This window comes from Conger conger, chromosome 10 (genome assembly GCF_963514075.1).
Source record: "Conger conger chromosome 10, fConCon1.1, whole genome shotgun sequence".
NCBI classification, from domain to species: Eukaryota; Metazoa; Chordata; class Actinopteri; order Anguilliformes; family Congridae; genus Conger; species Conger conger.
In genome coordinates, this window is record NC_083769.1 from 17,972,195 (window position 1) to 17,989,083 (window position 16,889).

Below are 16,889 nucleotides of genomic sequence, written 5' to 3' on the forward strand. Positions count from 1 at the left end.
CGATCTCTCTTCTCCCTTTAGCTCAGGGAAATAAAACATAAGGAGCCTCTCCCTCCCTCAGTGGTTGATTATACCATAAAGTAGCCAACATCATAAATGTATTTTTGATAGTTTAGTCATCTTTCCTTGCGTCTTTGCATGAAAGATCATATAATTTAGCTAGCTAACAGCTAACCGTTCAGCTTTCAAGACAGAGCCTGAAATAATTAATTCAGTCAATATAATGTACTTACATTGCATTCACTTCTGGTATATCCAATGCTTGCATATTTATGGTAATTTTGTCTATGTAAATGTTTTTGTAAAAAATGTTTTATTAAGTATTGTTCCATTTGTATGGAAGCTGCGGACTCCGACACCATTTTTAAATCAATCCCACACGTCGACTTTGCAAAGAACACAGAAGCCAAACCTTAGCTACAGGCCAGAGGAACACTTTAATGAATGGCATCAAGGGAAAGACTGCACCTCCCCAGGACCAGCCTGTTTTGGGACTGAAACACAGAAACACAAGCTGTTTTTGCTTTGACAGTAGGCTAGAGGAGAAAAGGAAATCAGTCAATCCTTGTTTTTTGTATATTGCCATTTCCAAACACACAGGCATTGCCATATGGCCTAGTGACTACTGCTGTTTTCAGAGTGCAGTATCAGAACAAGCCAGTTAAAGCAGGGAATACATTTTGATTACAGGACAGACATCGAACAAGAGGCTAAAAAGGTAACCACTGAGTCTTGATTTAAAGAGTAAAACATGTTCTTCCCGTACGATCTGTGGAATTTCGTCCCAAGGCCTGGGAGCCCTCAAGCTTTGGTTTGAAGCTTTCTTTGGTTTGAATTCACAAGTAGGGCAAGACTGCCCAAGTTCTGTGATAGTGGTGAGGTCTTATTTACTAGATAATAAGAAATAAGATCACTCAAGTGTGCTAAATTGGCTTTGCGGCCGAATTTAGGACTGACTGAAGGAGGACTACATGAGTCAAGCTTAACAAGGCCCTATTCCAACCAATTCTGAACACAGGTTTTGAAGTACACTGACAGACAAGCTATATATTCAGCTGAAATTGTAAGATTTTAAAAATGAAACTGTACAGAACTTCATCCTGTGCTGCTGAAGGTTAATCTTTCAGTATTGGGCTTCATTCTTCATTGCACCTTGCCAAGCAAAATCCCAGTACTTAAAACCCAAATACTGAAATTCTGGAGGACCAGAGATGAAACGTGGCAAAACAAATAGCAATATAATATTAAAATGACAATATAAAAATCCCATAACTAAATCACTTTGATAATTACGGATCCAGTGCGGGGGATATCTGAAAGTTTCTGCTGAAAAACCGAAATACCTTTATTACACAAAGACCCCAATTTAAAAAGAACTGATAGAGATCCCATTATACACAGTGCTTCTCTCCGCTCTGCTGCTCAAAATAACTGCTGCAGCCATTTTAACGTCAGATCTTTAACAGTGCCATTAACAAGCAACATCTTAAAATGGGAATATTAAAATATTAATAAATCTTACAGGGTTAATAGGATGGCTTGCATCGATCATGATAAGGATATATGCTTGAAATGAGTGAGTACACTGAATACACCCCACAATCTTCAGATAAAGATTTGTGGCTGGCCACTGTCCTACAAATACACCTTTAATAACAGCTTTAAGAGAACTACATTCCAGCCCCTTCCTAATTTATCAGGTATTGAAAATTTAAAGGTATTTAAATTATTCTGCATTTGGCCAGTCAGTTCTGGTCTGGTCATATCATTTCCAGTGACTGTGCAGCCATAGGGATGACTGATGATTGAACGCATAGTCTTGAATACTCAAACAAATTGTTCCAATTTAGCTGTGGAGAGGGCATTAGAGTTTAAGCAGCTTCCCTGAAGTAAGACAAATTCGGCTCAGCAGTGGAGCGAAACCCATATCTAAATCTTTCCATGGAGGGGGCCAGATCTACGGAACATTAGAGAGGAGGGGAGAAAAAAATCAACGCCGCTGCAAGAATTTAATGAGGATGTTCTCAACTGCAACTGGACTCTGATTCACGGACTTAATGTTTCGTGGAATGTGATTATATTAGGCCAGGGAAACAGAATGGATATCAACACGGCAATCATCCTGCTCAAACACAGCACACAGAATTTATGCAACATCCACGCAACATCCAAAATTCAATCTCTACATAAGCCCCCATCCATGCGTTACAAACTGAGAGAAAATATTCAGATTTTTATCGGGTCACTCAATGTGAAATGCACCTTTTTGCATGACAGTCTCAGATTTTGTCAATCATTGCAAAACAGAATTTCACATTAAAATCTAAAACACTTTTTCCTGAACAAGTCATCTAGCTACTGAATGCTGTCATCAGATACATATTGCAGCTTAATATATTCAGAGGAAAAGCCATATTAGCTACATTAATAGATATCTAGCTAAGATGCCTACTGTACGGCTTTCTATTACCAATCAGAGGGCTAGCTAACTGTGGTAAGCCTAATTTTCCAATCAAGATACCCAACATTTTACTTTGTCTATTGCCTCAGGATACAATTAATTGTTTTAAAAAATATGCATAATTTTATCTAGCACAACATGCTAATGTACAAATTCCATTGGGTGTTCACATGTATTGTTTGTGCCAAATACAAAGAGAAAGCACAGCAATTAACATTCATTAGGGGAACAGACAACAGTTTGAATTATGTCAGTAGAAAATTGGACATGGGTTAAGTGTAAATCACACACTGATATCTTTTTTTTTAATTGGAGGTATCAATTTGAATACAACACCTTGGTAGCTCATTTAGTTGAATCTTAGGGTATGGGATAGTTAACATTCTGGTGTTTTTTTCAAGCAATTACACTTCCAATAACTCCAATGCACCTTGAACAGAATTCCCATAGGTTGTACTTGCGTGTTACTGGATTAAGCATCTTTTAAATTATGTTTAATCTTATTTTCAGGTGGAATAATTTCCTTTGGAGCCCACTGCGCTCAAAGAAAGGAGTACTGACTCTGGAAACATCACTCCACATCACTGCTCTGGGAAGTGATGTACCTGAAGTGAATTTCCTTACCTTCCACCACAAACCCCCCAATGCAGACTGAACATGTAACTGTAAAGCCAACTGAATGTCATAAACTTGTGTATGTTCTAAAATAGCCTTTATTATGCATAACAATGATGCCATGCACTAAAACAATATCAAATAAAGTCCCAGAAAGTGAACTATCCCTTTAAGTAGAAATACTCTCTAGACTGCAGGTAAATGATGGGCCTGGAATGGGCTCTTCTCATCATTATTCATCCTTAAGTTCTTACAGGGAATAGCCCTGCTACAATAACAATGCCTACAAGAGCTGCCAGGAGGCTCATGTAGAAGCTGGGTTCAGATGGGAGCCCTGCAGTCTAGGGTCAGTCTTTACCATGGCAAACCGCGGGCAGTGGCCCCTTAGAGGGCAGGCTCTCACTGGCCATAGTGTTGTTCAGGGAGGGAAATGTTCAGGACACTGGCTTCAATCTTTATCCAAATGTAACTCTAAGAACAGCAATTATGCAACCATACAGGGGTTCCTGCTTCTTTTATGATCAGGGGCTTTTATTTTCAGTACAAGTATTCTGCCCTACAATTATGTAGAACATCAGTGAACACTTACGTTTGGATCAATATGGTCAATATGGCATGCAAAGATGTCAGAAATATTGGAAATTTCCATTGTAATCTTAAGTTAAGTACTACTGGATAGATCGAATGTGTTTATAATCAGGTTGGCACTTGATACTGAAACAAGAAAAAAGATATTGTAAAAATGTTCAATATAGCGACTATAACTCATTCATGAACTGTGATAGGAGATACCGTGCCTTGTTTTCATCTATGTTCGGAGAAAAACATAAAGAGGTGCATGTCAAGAAAAATAATAATTTATTCTGAAAAATGATAAGAACCCTCCAGGCAAAGTACATATTGACCATTCCATAAATTTATGAAAATCAATAATTTACAGCAGGGGTGACAAACGAAAGTCATGGAGGACTATGCTTTCTGCAGGTACTTCGGGTTTCCTTCAATCTGCAGTCAATTACTGCCTTGAGTTGTGTGGATGCTTCAGCCAATGAACTTAAACCAATCACTGGTGCTCAAATGTGCCAAACAAAAGCAGACAATGCGGCCTTCCAGGCCTGGATTCAGACACCCACGGTTTAGAGTCCAGTTCATCCACAAACTGCACGAGATACAGTGACTCAGCAGAAATGGAAATGGGGAGACATGGAGAGAGAAAAACCATCTACAGTATTAGAAATACATTTTCTTGTGGGAAAAAATATTTACTTGGCATTTTGACTGTATTTTACCATCGACTTACTTTGAAATGGGAGGCTGAAACACCTATACTGGAGCCAACCACACTAGCGCTAGTGAGCAATGTCTCAACAAAACGAAGAAGTGGGCTTCAAAAATAAAGCCCCTTATCAATGTACATGGGCCCAGTTCACAAAACGCGTACAATCAGATTTGATCGTTAACTTTATGAATGTTCCCAAATTTTGGCATTCATATTTTGATATAGGCGGCACGGATGGTGCAGTGGGTAGCACTGCCGCCTCATAGCAAGGAGGTCCTCGGTTCGAATCCCTGTCGGCTGGGGCCTCTCTGTGTGGAGTTTGCATGTTCTCCCCGTGTTTGCATGGGTTCCCTCTGGGTACTCTGGTTTCCTCCCACAGTCCAAAGACATGCAGGTTAGGCTGATTGGAGAGTCTAAATTGCCCATAGGTATGAGTGTGTGAGTGAGTGGTGTGTGTGCCCTGCGATGGACTGGCGACCTGTCCAGGGTATATTCCTGCCTTTCGCCCAATGTATGCTGAGATAGGCTCCAGCCTCCCTGCGACCCTGTTCAGGATAAGTGGGTTAGGATAATAAATGAATGATATTTTGATATGTGATTTTGATCACATTTCAGATCTAAATCTATGTGTGTTTTGAAGCATGCATAAAGGCAGACACATAAGATATTTATATTCAGAATGCTTTATTATTCATGCAGTCATGTAAAATAGTTACAGACCTCATATTAAAAAAGGTCTAGCAATACAATACATTTATATTCATATTACGAAATGCTAAAGTATAAAATAGGCTGTTGATTTTAATCACATTAACTAAGGTTAGTTTGGTACTGGCATTTTGGGCATGGTTGGCAGGTCAGGCTAGTAGACCCCCCGCCCCCTAATGAAGCCTTTTGTTGTGTTGTCAGTGTGTTTTGGGTCATTGTCCTGCTGCAATTAGTTTGGATGCATTTCTCTGTATGTTGGCAGACATAATGTTTTTTGTAGAATTCTGAATTCATCCTGCTGAGCTACATCATCAATAAAGATTAGTGAGCTCACTCCAGAAGCAAACATGCAAGCCCAAGCCATGACACTTCATCCACCAAGCTAAAATGTTTTGGATCATGAGCAGATCCCTTCTTTCTCCACACTTGGCTTTTCCATCACTGTGGGGGAGGTTAAGCTTGGTCTCATCAGTCCATAAAACTTTGTTCCAGACCTTTTGTGGCTCATGTACTTCTTTGCAACTATAATCTAGCCTTCCGATTCGTACTACTGATGAGTGGTTTGCATTTTGTGGTATAGCCTCTATATTGCTGCTCTCAAAGTCTTCTTCAAACAGTTGATTGATATACCTTCACCCCTGCCTTGTCCAGATTGTTTGTGATGTCACACTGACAGATGTTTTGGGGTTTGTCTCCTTGGTCGACCTGTTTGATGGCTGTTGCTCAGTACGGCAGCAGTTTCTTTCTTTTTCAGGACATTCAAAGTTGTTGTACAAGCTATCCCCAATGCGTATGCAATGGACTTTTTCTAAGCTTCAAAATTGCTTGTTGTTATCCCAGACAGCTGTCTGGTCTTCATGTTGGTTTATCCTTTCTGACACAAATGCAGTTTTCACAGGCAAAACCCAAGGCTAAAACCAAGAGTAGGCATTCAGAACTATTTATTGCTTAACCAATCAATCTAACAGGACACACCTGGGTAATAAGAAGCACCTGTCAGTCACATGTTCCAATATGTTAGCTCACCTAAAAATTGGGTGGCCTGATACAAAAGGTGATATATATTGGTTAACAAATCTAGATAAAAGTACCAAGAAATAAAAGCTGAAATTTGGATCTCTCATCTCATGTACACCTTTGGACCTCAAACTCAATTGTCTTCAGTGTATAGCAAAATCAAAGGAATTGACCTTGCTGTTCCAATACTTTTTGAAGGGACTGTGCTTTTGCGGAGAGCCATGAATGACTAAGTTTACGAGAAAAAAATATGAAATAACTTTTGTTCAGCAATTTTAATTGAACAAGAGACTGGCTGTAAAACCTAGTGGTCCCTAAGACTGAGTTAGAGAAACACTGCTTTTGGTGATAAAATATGTTGTGCTTCCAACAACTCCTGATCCTAACGGTGGAGAAACAGCAAGAACACAACCTTATCAGTCTCATATAACAAACAACATTTGTGACAATGCATGGCTGGCCAATGTACATTGCTACGGTGAGTTTGAACTCTGTCGCTGATAAAATGTATGAATGAGTAACCAATAAGAACACACCAATGAGTAACCAATAAGAACACATCACTAAAGTAGACTCATTAATAGTGGTGTCTTTGTAGTCCACCCAGTCGGTAGTGTACAGGCAGAGATACATTATATTTGTGTTTATCAACTCTCATAGATCAATAAAATTTAAGTCTCACCGAAAGGCACAACGATGATAGTGTCGCGACAATGACAAATTGTCCGTAAACTGGTCTTAAGAGAGTTATTTTGAGCCTCAGCCTGATTAGACTTCAAAGACTATTTTGTAGCTAAATGAACCTGCTTCCTGTTTGGCAGTCCTCTATAGTGCACACAAAGTCCTCTATAGTTGTGCTGGAGCCAATACTTCTACACTGGTCAAAACAAAACAACATTAAATCAAGGTTATGACAGGCCACGATATGAATGTAAAGAGTCACAATCGAAGGAAGACACAATAATTTAAAAAGCAATGTTGAAACGGCTGTGAAATAAATAATTTTAGGGCCTGCAAGACCTGCTGTAACGAACACATTCTGGGTGCAATAGACCTAGGGTTCTGCTGCGCTGGACTTTTGGCATCGACGTTCTCCACATTATGAGTTTAGAACACGTTGTTGATCTTACCGGTAATACAGGGACCACAGGACATGCAGCACAGCCCCATTAATCAATACAACACAGGATGCTAAATTGGAAATACCTAAATCTAATTAACCAGAAAACGTCTGCTTTTCAAAAACATAGCAATTAGCTTTTGCAAAAAATTAGGAAGCTAAGGGAAGTATAAAAATGATCATATTCTCAAATTTCCCATCTCAGAATCAATAGGCATACTGTAAATAGGCATACTGCTAAAAATCACGGGAATCCGTAACTCTGATAATAATTTTAGGATACAAAAAAAAATTCATATTGTTAGCAACTATCACATTGTTAGATGGCAGGAAGACATACAATCCTCCATTAACTGATTTTGTAATCAGTTTACCACGATGTGTAAGGAAGGCCAGAGTATCCCATTAAATGCTAGGACCCACAATTTAGTTTTGAGATATAAAATGGAATTTAAATTAGCACCTACAATTTTTACTTAAAAGATTATGCTGGGACAAGGGACATCAATATTTGTCCAATATTTCAAATAAAAATATATCAATTGAGATTTAAGAGCAAGAACATGTCATTTTAGGAAAAACTGAGTTTTTAATTAAGATCCACAAAGTAAATCTCAAACCCTAATTGTTAACATAAAATGTGATTTGCTGAAATTAACTGAATGAAATCAGGCGAATGAGTTGCACGCTTCATAATACGAACATGGAAATACAGCTACAGCGAGTTTTGTGTACTTAGCATTTTATCAGTATGTGATGAAACACAAATTGACCAGTACAGGATATTCAGCATGCATGGTTACAGGTGGTTTTCTCTTTAAACTAACATGCAGTGAGGAGCCCAACAGATGCTCTACAAAAACAATCTGGATAGAATTAGCAAGAAACTACAATATAAAGAAGAACACTTAGCAAATATCCTTACCTTCAACAAACTGCTGAAGGCAGAAGTATAATAGCAGATTATTTTATTTTAAAATCTCAAGTGTTTTCTAAAGAGAAGGCATGTTAAGTAAGCAGCAGTGGACAAAGTAACAGACAGAGTGACAGAGCTCTTTCCTCAGTCTTGACCCGGCTCTAGTTATTTGCTTGTTAAATGCCAACTTTTGCAGCCAACTCGAAATCATTGACACTACTTTGGCTGGTTCAATCCCTGCATTTAATATAAAAAGCAAAATGCTCAAGCAGTTCATTGAATTCATGTTGCTATGGTTTCCTGGCCCATATAAATATTATTTCACCCACAAACAATGAACTGTCAAATATACCCACTAAAGGGGCCCACGGTCCGGTATTGAATCTGGATCATTGCATGCAAATAAACATCAACAAAGCATTTGGCTCAATATGCAACATATTTGTCGAAAGAATAATAGTGAGTGCATGGATAAGACCCAGGGTCTGGCATGGAATCCCGATCATGCCAGGGTGGCCTCTGGGTGGAAGCATCACAAGGCGACGCACAGCTGGCTCTAGCATCGCCCAGGGAAGGGAGGGTTTCAGGTGGCTGGACTGGGAGTGAATGAATGCACAAGCAACTCCCGCTGATCCAGTTTGTTTGTTGAGCTGCAGATTTGAATATCTTTCACATCTTTCTTTCCATTTTAACAACTGAACTTGTGAATTTTTCTTTTTTTTTTCACTTCTATTTATATGCCTGCGGGGCATTAAGTGTTAATATGCTGGAATACTGTACATATTGGATTACTTGTTTCATATGAAATGCTCAGTGTTTTGGGGGATTGCATTGGTAAGTTACATATAATAAATGTAATAATTACTATTACAATACATTTATACATAAATGTGAGAGCACGATGTGGAGTATGTCAACAAAACCTCCCTAGGGGGAGAGGTACAGGGTGACAGGGAGACAACTCCTCCCTGTCTTCTGGCTGTTTTCCGGCATCCTCCAAAAGGGCCCACATCACTCCGCTGCTAAAAAAGCCTACCCTGGATCCCTCCATCATCCAGAACTACCGCCCGGTATCTCTTCTTCCTTTCCTTTCTAAAACTATAGAACGAGCTGCTTCTACTCAACTTTCTTCTTTCTTTTCTAACAACAACCTGCTAGACCCCCATCAGTCTGGCTTCAGATCAGGCCACTCGACAGAGACTGCGCTCCTCTCCGTCAGTGAGTCACTTCATGCCGCACGAGCAGCCTCCCGCTCCTCTATCCTCATTCTTCTAGATCTCTCTGCTGCCTTCGACACTGTGGATCACTCCATCCTCCTGTCTGCCCTGTCAGCAACGGGCATCTGTGGCACAGCCCTGGACTGGATTGAGTCCTACCTCTCTGGTCGCTCCTTCCAGGTTGCCTGGGCTGGTTCGGTATCGACACCTCGGCCCCTCGCCACAGGGGTTCCCCAGGGCTCAGTCCTTGGCCCGCTTCTTTTTTCTCTCTACACTCGCTCCCTTGGCCCTGTGATCACTGCACATGGGCTATCCTACCACTGCTATGCGGACGATACCCAACTCTTCGTCTCGTTCCCGCCGTCTGATACGCAGGTTTCAGCCTGTATCTCTGCTTGCCTGAGGGACATCCAGAGCTGGATGGACAACCACCATCTAAAGCTCAACCCAGGTAAAACTGAAATGATATTCATCCCTGCTAATACCTCTCCCCATCTGGATCTCTCCATTTCTCTCGGGGATACCACACTCACGCCGTCACCCAGTGCAAGGAACCTCGGCGTGGTGATGGACAGCAGACTGTCCCTTTCCGAGAACATTGCGGCGGTGACCCGGTCTTGCAGGTTCTTCCTCTACAACATACGGAGAATCCGCCCCTTTCTCACCCCCTACTCGACCCAGCTCCTGGTCCAAGCGATGGTTCTGTCCCGCCTGGACTACTGCAATTCCCTCTTGGCTGGCCTCCCAGCGTCCGCCATCAGACCCCTCCAACTCATCCAGAATGCAGCAGCTCGTCTGGTCTTCAACCTTCCCAAATACTCACACGTCACCCCCCTGCTTACTTCCCTCCACTGGCTGCCTGTCATGGCTCGCATCAAATTCAAAACATTGGTGCTAGCCTTCCAAGCAGTTAAAGGGTCTTCCCCAGCTTATCTGCAAAAAATCATCAGACCCTACACCCCTGCCAGACCTCTTCGTTCAGCCTCCACAGGCCGCTTGGCACCTCCCCCTCTCAGAACCTCCACCTCATGCTCACGACTACTGTCTGTTCTGGCTCCACGGTGGTGGAACGAACTCCCCGTTGAGGTCAGAACTATAGAATCTCTCCCCACCTTCAAGCGCAAGCTGAAGACGCACCTCTTCAAGCAGCACCTCTCCCCATCCCTCCCTACCTCCCTGTGAACCTTAATTGTTGTCTCTGTGACTTGCTTTGTGTATCGGTATTTTTAGTTGGCTAGGTAAGCAGTGTTTGGATAGTTAACTTTGGTCACTTTTGCTCGTTTGTTTGTTTGTTCAAAAAAAAAAAAAAAAAAAAAAAAATGGCCCTTATGGTCCTTATCTTTGTTGTACAGGTAGCAGTTGAAATTGTACTTACCTCTAGGGTCTTTCAGCGAACTTATCCCTGGTTATGGGTATGCACTTTGTTGTACGTCGCTCTGGATAAGAGCGTCTGCCAAATGCCAATAATGTAATGTAATGTAACAGAGATGGAAAGATAGTTTTATTATGGGAAATAGTGTTACCACTATTAAAATGTTTGTCCATTTCAGAATGATAATAAAGAATAGGGAGGATTTTTTCAATCCAAATTCAAGGTATCATATCATAGCTGTATTGGTTGTTTGGCAGTGTGCCTCTGGATGAATTGTGTGGTGCAGTCCATGGGGGAACTCCAGTCTTCAGCCATTTGCTAAGGGTTTACACCCCCACCATGGAACTCTCACCTGTGGTCTCCTCTCTGTCTGTTTACCCTCTCCTCTCTACCTGTCTGAATAAAGCAAATATGAAAGAAGCATACACTGTCCTACTGTAATTAAATGAGTAAATAAATGTAGTAATAAAGAAGTGTCTCTGAGCATCATCCGGTTACTGCCAATTTATGTGTGTCAAATTATGTCAAATATATTCACCATGACTGAGTCATAGCAACTATGAAACACCCACGCCCAATCTTTGCAACTAGTTTCAAGCACCATCTCTTATTATAGCAATGCATTGTTGTCTGTCCTTATAGGCATTTAATTCTATATGTAAAGGTCAAGCTTATCTTCACAAGCAGGCTTCTGTTACACTGCTTGTTTTATTACCAATGTTGGGACACACAAGTTGACAGTCCAATTCCGCAGCATAATCTCCAAGCTTCTCCCACTCTCATGGCAAAGCAAAGCAACAGCCCCAGATAGAACTCAGGTCCCCAGCGCTACTAATACCATGAACGGCAGGGTCTGTGGAGGGAATATACGACTCATCTGGGAGACGCTTACCAGTAAAATAAAAATAGAATCTCTATGAACAAAAAGTGCAGAATAAAACAGAAAAAAGGGTTCTGGATCGAGTTTTCCCACCTAAAACGATGGCCTCCTTTATATGAGTAATTCATATCAAGAAGTAGTGAACTACATCATGTATGTTTCAACCACAGGAATTTAGTAGACTATGGCATAGGCATGTACATCAACCGCATTTGCACTGTTTGACAGCAGATAGCAGGACAGAATATCCAACAGTAAATACTTGTGAATACTGGCAGCCCCAACAAAATTAGGGTCTGAAAATCAGCATCAGGAAAAATCACGTATCTGAGAGTACAGTTACTGGATTTAGATTGCGTTAGAATCCTGAATGGCCTCTATGTCAGAAGAAAGCCTTCATCAACAACCGTGGCACTGTTTATGATATGCAATTAAAAACTCTCCTTGACAGCAAAGCAGGAAAAGAGAGGCAGTGGATATTCCACAGCATGAAATTCAGTACACTCGCAGAGAAAATCCAAACAGGAAGCTGTGCGCTCAACCAAAGCAGCCTCGGAAGAAAGAAGCAGAGAACTGCAAAAAACTCAAAAAGGCTAAGGCCAGACTCCAGCACCATTCTCAAAACAAAGGGAATCATGGGACATTCCCACCCTTCCTATGCAAAATAATTAAGCACGCCTGTTTTAGTTCCTACACAGAAACAATGAAATTGCAACATGAGATTATATCCTATAGTAAGGACAGAATTCAACAAAATTCTGTTGAACTTCACAGAGCAACAAACCGCTAAAGAAAAGCAGTCAGGAAACTTCATTTCCCAGCTTGTTGGAAAATCTTTTCCACAGCTGCCCAGTGTCAAAGTGATCAAAATGCACACACTGGAAGATAATGCTATCTGATCACTAGCAATATAAAAGCGCCCCTCTCCTTCCAAAAATACAATCAGTCATTTTCACAATGAAGGAAAATGCATTCCTCAGTGGACAATGAACGCTGGCCCCTCGGCTGATCAAACCTTTCAACTGATGTTCACAAGGTTTCCACAGATTAACTAAGCTTCCCAAATCAAAATCAGTCAATCCACTGCTTGTAATTTTTCAGCAGGGAAAGTTTAAAAGATTATTGCTGTTTAAATGAAACCGTTTAATGGTGGTGCTCAAGTTGTTGAAGATGACACTATATCCAAGAGTGCATGACATGTTGTACAAAATGTACAGAAAGATAGGCACTGCACCTAAATATGGTTTCCCATAGAGATTTGAAAGCACATGAAACTAACAAGTCCAGGAAGAGTACTCAACACCTCCCAATGTCTCTTACAATTGTAGTACTTCATGATTTAAAAGGAAAGGAAATTGATACTTTTATTCAATAAAAGTAGCATTAAATCAAACAATACAGCCAAAATATTGATAATGTTACAAACTAAAACTGCTACCTCATCCTTAAGTAATGCTAATGTGCAAATTTGGTACTAGAGAAATCACTTGTATTATATTAATAGGCGACCAGAAGGACCGGCGTTTATGTGTTTAGCAATTGGAAAAAATAACATTAAATAAAATAAATAAATTTAGTAAGAAGATCCAGGACTGCCGTTTCGAGTGTGCGTTTTAATTCAAGCTGAAGACGTATACAAACTAATTAAATATTGTTAGAAACTTCCCCAGCAGTTGCGCGTTCTACAAATGTCAAGCAGGATACTATGGTGGGTCCGTTAAGTTAATTAGGCTACGGCTCAGATATTACTATTTCAGTATTATTTTCCGTTTCTGATAAACGAATGAGGACCTAAAAAAAACAATCGTAAAAAACGTATTGAGGCAATATGTGGGTATATAACGTAATTGACCAGTGTCCGTACAATGGACACTTTCAGCGGCCTGTAGGCTACTCCACCCGTCAGGACTCCCTGCCAAGCACCTTAAAGATTATAAGAACTGACTGATCCACACGTGCCTCCCTTGACACAAAGGCTTTCAATACAGGGCGAGGCATGTCCTTGAGTCCAGCGGCATCAGTCTTTATGTGGCAACATCTTGAACTTCTTTTGACATCATGTTACTAATGAAGTCCGCAAGTGGTGCGCCATAATATGTTCAGAGGCGCCACGTTGTCGGTGTAGTGAAGATCTAAACGATTCCTTTTGATTAGATTCGTGTCTCCAATTTTGTAAAGATGAATCTTGTGACAAAACCTGGAAAAAATAGCTAAATCAGATAAGCATGGGGCTGAAACTCAATTCACGTTACTTTTCCGTTTATCTCTTCTTTCCCGCACAGAAACTAGCCTACAAACATCAAACCCTTACGAATTGACCACAAGTTTGAATTCGGTCAAAGTAGGCCTATTCCAATGGCTGCTGTGTCGGATGTTTTATTTGTCACTCGGAATATGCGCGGATGTCCTGAAATTAAGCGTTTGGTAGCCTATGCTGCAACGTTATTTATTCCAATTGCTCAACACATAAACGTCGGCCCTTGTGGTAGCCCATAGGCTACGCTCTAACATCAAACGTTTGCATGCAGCCTACTTTTACCTACTTTTAGCAAAGGTTCGATTGTTATTAGTAGGCCTATGGCATCTAATCGGTTACGTAAATGGCAGTAATAACCATGAAGGATGCAAATCCTGATTTGTATTTCCTGTCGAAGTTTCAGCGTACTTCAGCCTCAACCATTTCGGAGACTACGCTATAGCTACCATGCTTCGCGAACTGTCCTGAAGCCATATAAATGTAATTACAGTAGGATAGTGTATACGACACTATATCCAACTGGAATGTCTTTCAGCAGCTAGCTGTTCTTCGACTGATTTTACAGATAGCCACGCTACGCGTCTCTAATTATGAGGCGAATTTTACTGAAGTCGGGAGTTTTATATTCGTAGCTAGTCGCGTGGAAACTATTTGATTTGCAGTCACATCGAATAAATTCAGGATATAATAAAATTCGTTATTTTGTGGAAAGAAAATAGCCTATCTAAACTTTATGGTAAGTAGCCCTGTCTACCTAATGCACCAACTGGCTGGTAGAATTCTCTATGATAAATCTGAACACAGCCTAAAGAAATAATGACGAATTGGTGAGCGCTGGTTTCTGTCTTAGCCCATGCAAATTCAGAGAACGTCCAACTATATGCTACCACTTAGTTAACCTCATTCTCGGCAGGGTATGCAGACGGCTACTTTCCCTAATGATATTGCAGGTACGCTAAATTAAAATAAGAAAAAACTAAGAATTTCTCACTCAAGGTCAGCCAAGTAAGATGTGCTACATCAATAACCAACCGCCCCTGTTCAACCCATTTAATAACCTATGCTTTGTAAAATCTTTCAGATTACTGAAATGCTATTTCTCTAATAGGGTATTCGATTATTTTATTTTTTTCTATTCATTTGGAGTTAATAAGGTTACACTTAGGCTAGTAACCGCCACATCATTCAGCCTATACTTGGAATTCTACGTAAAGACACTGCGCCAAAATCAAGGAGCGTACACGGAGTTTGAGTAGAAAAACGTCCACAAAATTTCCAGGACGTCTACCTCTCATGCAACGACTCGGTTAAAAAAATTAAAGATCGTGTGCTAACAGTTGTAAAGCTTTATGTGCAAAATTGTGTGATGTAGCCTACAGAAGCCAGGGGGAAACAAACCTTGTCTAGGTATCATAGGCTACTTTTTATGACATATAGCCTAACAAATAAGCTTCTGTAAGCAACTACATTCGTGTCCCTGCTGTCAGCAGCAGTTGACAGTGTAGCCTATTAAGTAACATTTTAAAACGAGCCGTTCCTTCAGTTGTGCTTTACTTGGAAGACACTATAGCACCACGATATCAGGATACCTGCACTGATACCGTTCTGTCATGTTATATGATAACATGTAATAGCCTATTTGTTTTGGTTAAATGGCTCAACGTTAAAGTACAATTTTGATATATTGTCTATATGCTATACAGGCTACTATATTGTTTATAGTTATTTTGTGCGAGGAATGCTGCATTTAAAAGAACGGCAAACCACAGATTTAACTAATGACTGTAAATTGTATCTGCATTCCATTTTCATCTTGTGGGCCGAGTAAGCTGTGGTCACTATTAATGTTAGTTCGCGAATGGTCGTTTCGGCTGTTGAAATTAGGCTACTGAGACTAATGCATCAGATTTAAAGGCAAGCACACTCATTTGTACATGAATAATAGTAGAACTTACCGGGGTGACAATCGGCCCAGAAGAGCACGAAGGCTGATAAAATCAGAGAAAAGATCCACCAACAACACGATTCCAGTAGTCTCTGCATGTCACAATGCTCATCGAGAGCAAAAGGCAACTGCTGACAAAGTTAAACCTCTAAAACCAAACTGCACGAACGGGGGAATGTAGCTAAATGTGTAGCTAATTCAACCCAGGCGCCAGATGAAAATAACTTGGTTGCAACAAACGTTAGCCTCTCTGTCCAGAGGAATATTGTAAGTTATAGAATAACGGCAGAGAAACACCTCTTGCTTCTCAAAACCGCCTGCATGCATCCACCTTCTTCATAATTACAAAGAAAAATGTGACTGCTATAGTCATTAAGCCAGTAATTCGCTCACTTATGAACGAAGGGTATAAATTATGAGTCAAATTAGCTACTAGTAGTCCATGTAGCGGTTCTTGCGAAAAAAGAGAATAGTTGGTCGTGCTGGAACCTATCCATTCTTCCATCCAGGAAGTAGAGAACATGTGAGAGAGGGTCTGGCAGAGACTTAAAACAGGGACGAGGGAATGGGAGAGAGAGACGAAGCACGCTCCTCTGGATCCTAGCGCCGGAGAACGAACGGAAAGCCCACCCGGTTGCGTGTGTAGATCCCTGTATAGCCTACATTTCCTTCTTTTGTCAGTTTTCGTGTGTTGGTGCTGCTTCAAAAGCATCAACGTTTAAAGACATCAGTGCCCTAGAATATGGTAGGCTACGGCCATACGCAATAGTGACTACAGGAGAGCCAATAGGGTATAGGTTAGTCTACTGTGGATATGAATTATAGCCTATAAATTATTTTCTGACATAGTCTTTGTGGTCTGACTGCGACACATATTGCCATAGTTCTCATTTACTAGTCTATGTTATTTGCGTTAAGCTTGTGTGATTTTGGAATGGCCCTATCAATACTGCAGGACAGGCTAGCAGTGCGACTCCACGCATCGTAGCCTACTGAGCAGTGGAAACACCAGAAACGATTCTTGCCACATTTACCGCACTCCTGCGGGTAACCTGAAGTATAGGCGACTGTTGAAGCCTGGGCTATGCTTTACCGTACAAGT

At 40.7% G+C, this 16,889-nt stretch overlaps 1 protein-coding gene across 1 annotated transcript in view; it reads right to left on the minus strand.

The window, feature by feature from the left end:
• LOC133138811 (receptor-type tyrosine-protein phosphatase gamma-like) overlaps positions 1 to 16,276 on the minus strand; it is a 291,164-nt gene extending 274,888 nt beyond the window's left edge. Inside the window, exon 1 of the mRNA XM_061257886.1 lies at positions 15,798 to 16,276. Coding sequence (XP_061113870.1) covers positions 15,798 to 15,885 — 88 coding nt within the window. The 5' untranslated portion in view covers positions 15,886 to 16,276. The remainder of the gene's footprint in view (positions 1 to 15,797) is intronic.
• Between the last annotated feature and the right edge of the window lie 613 nt (positions 16,277 to 16,889).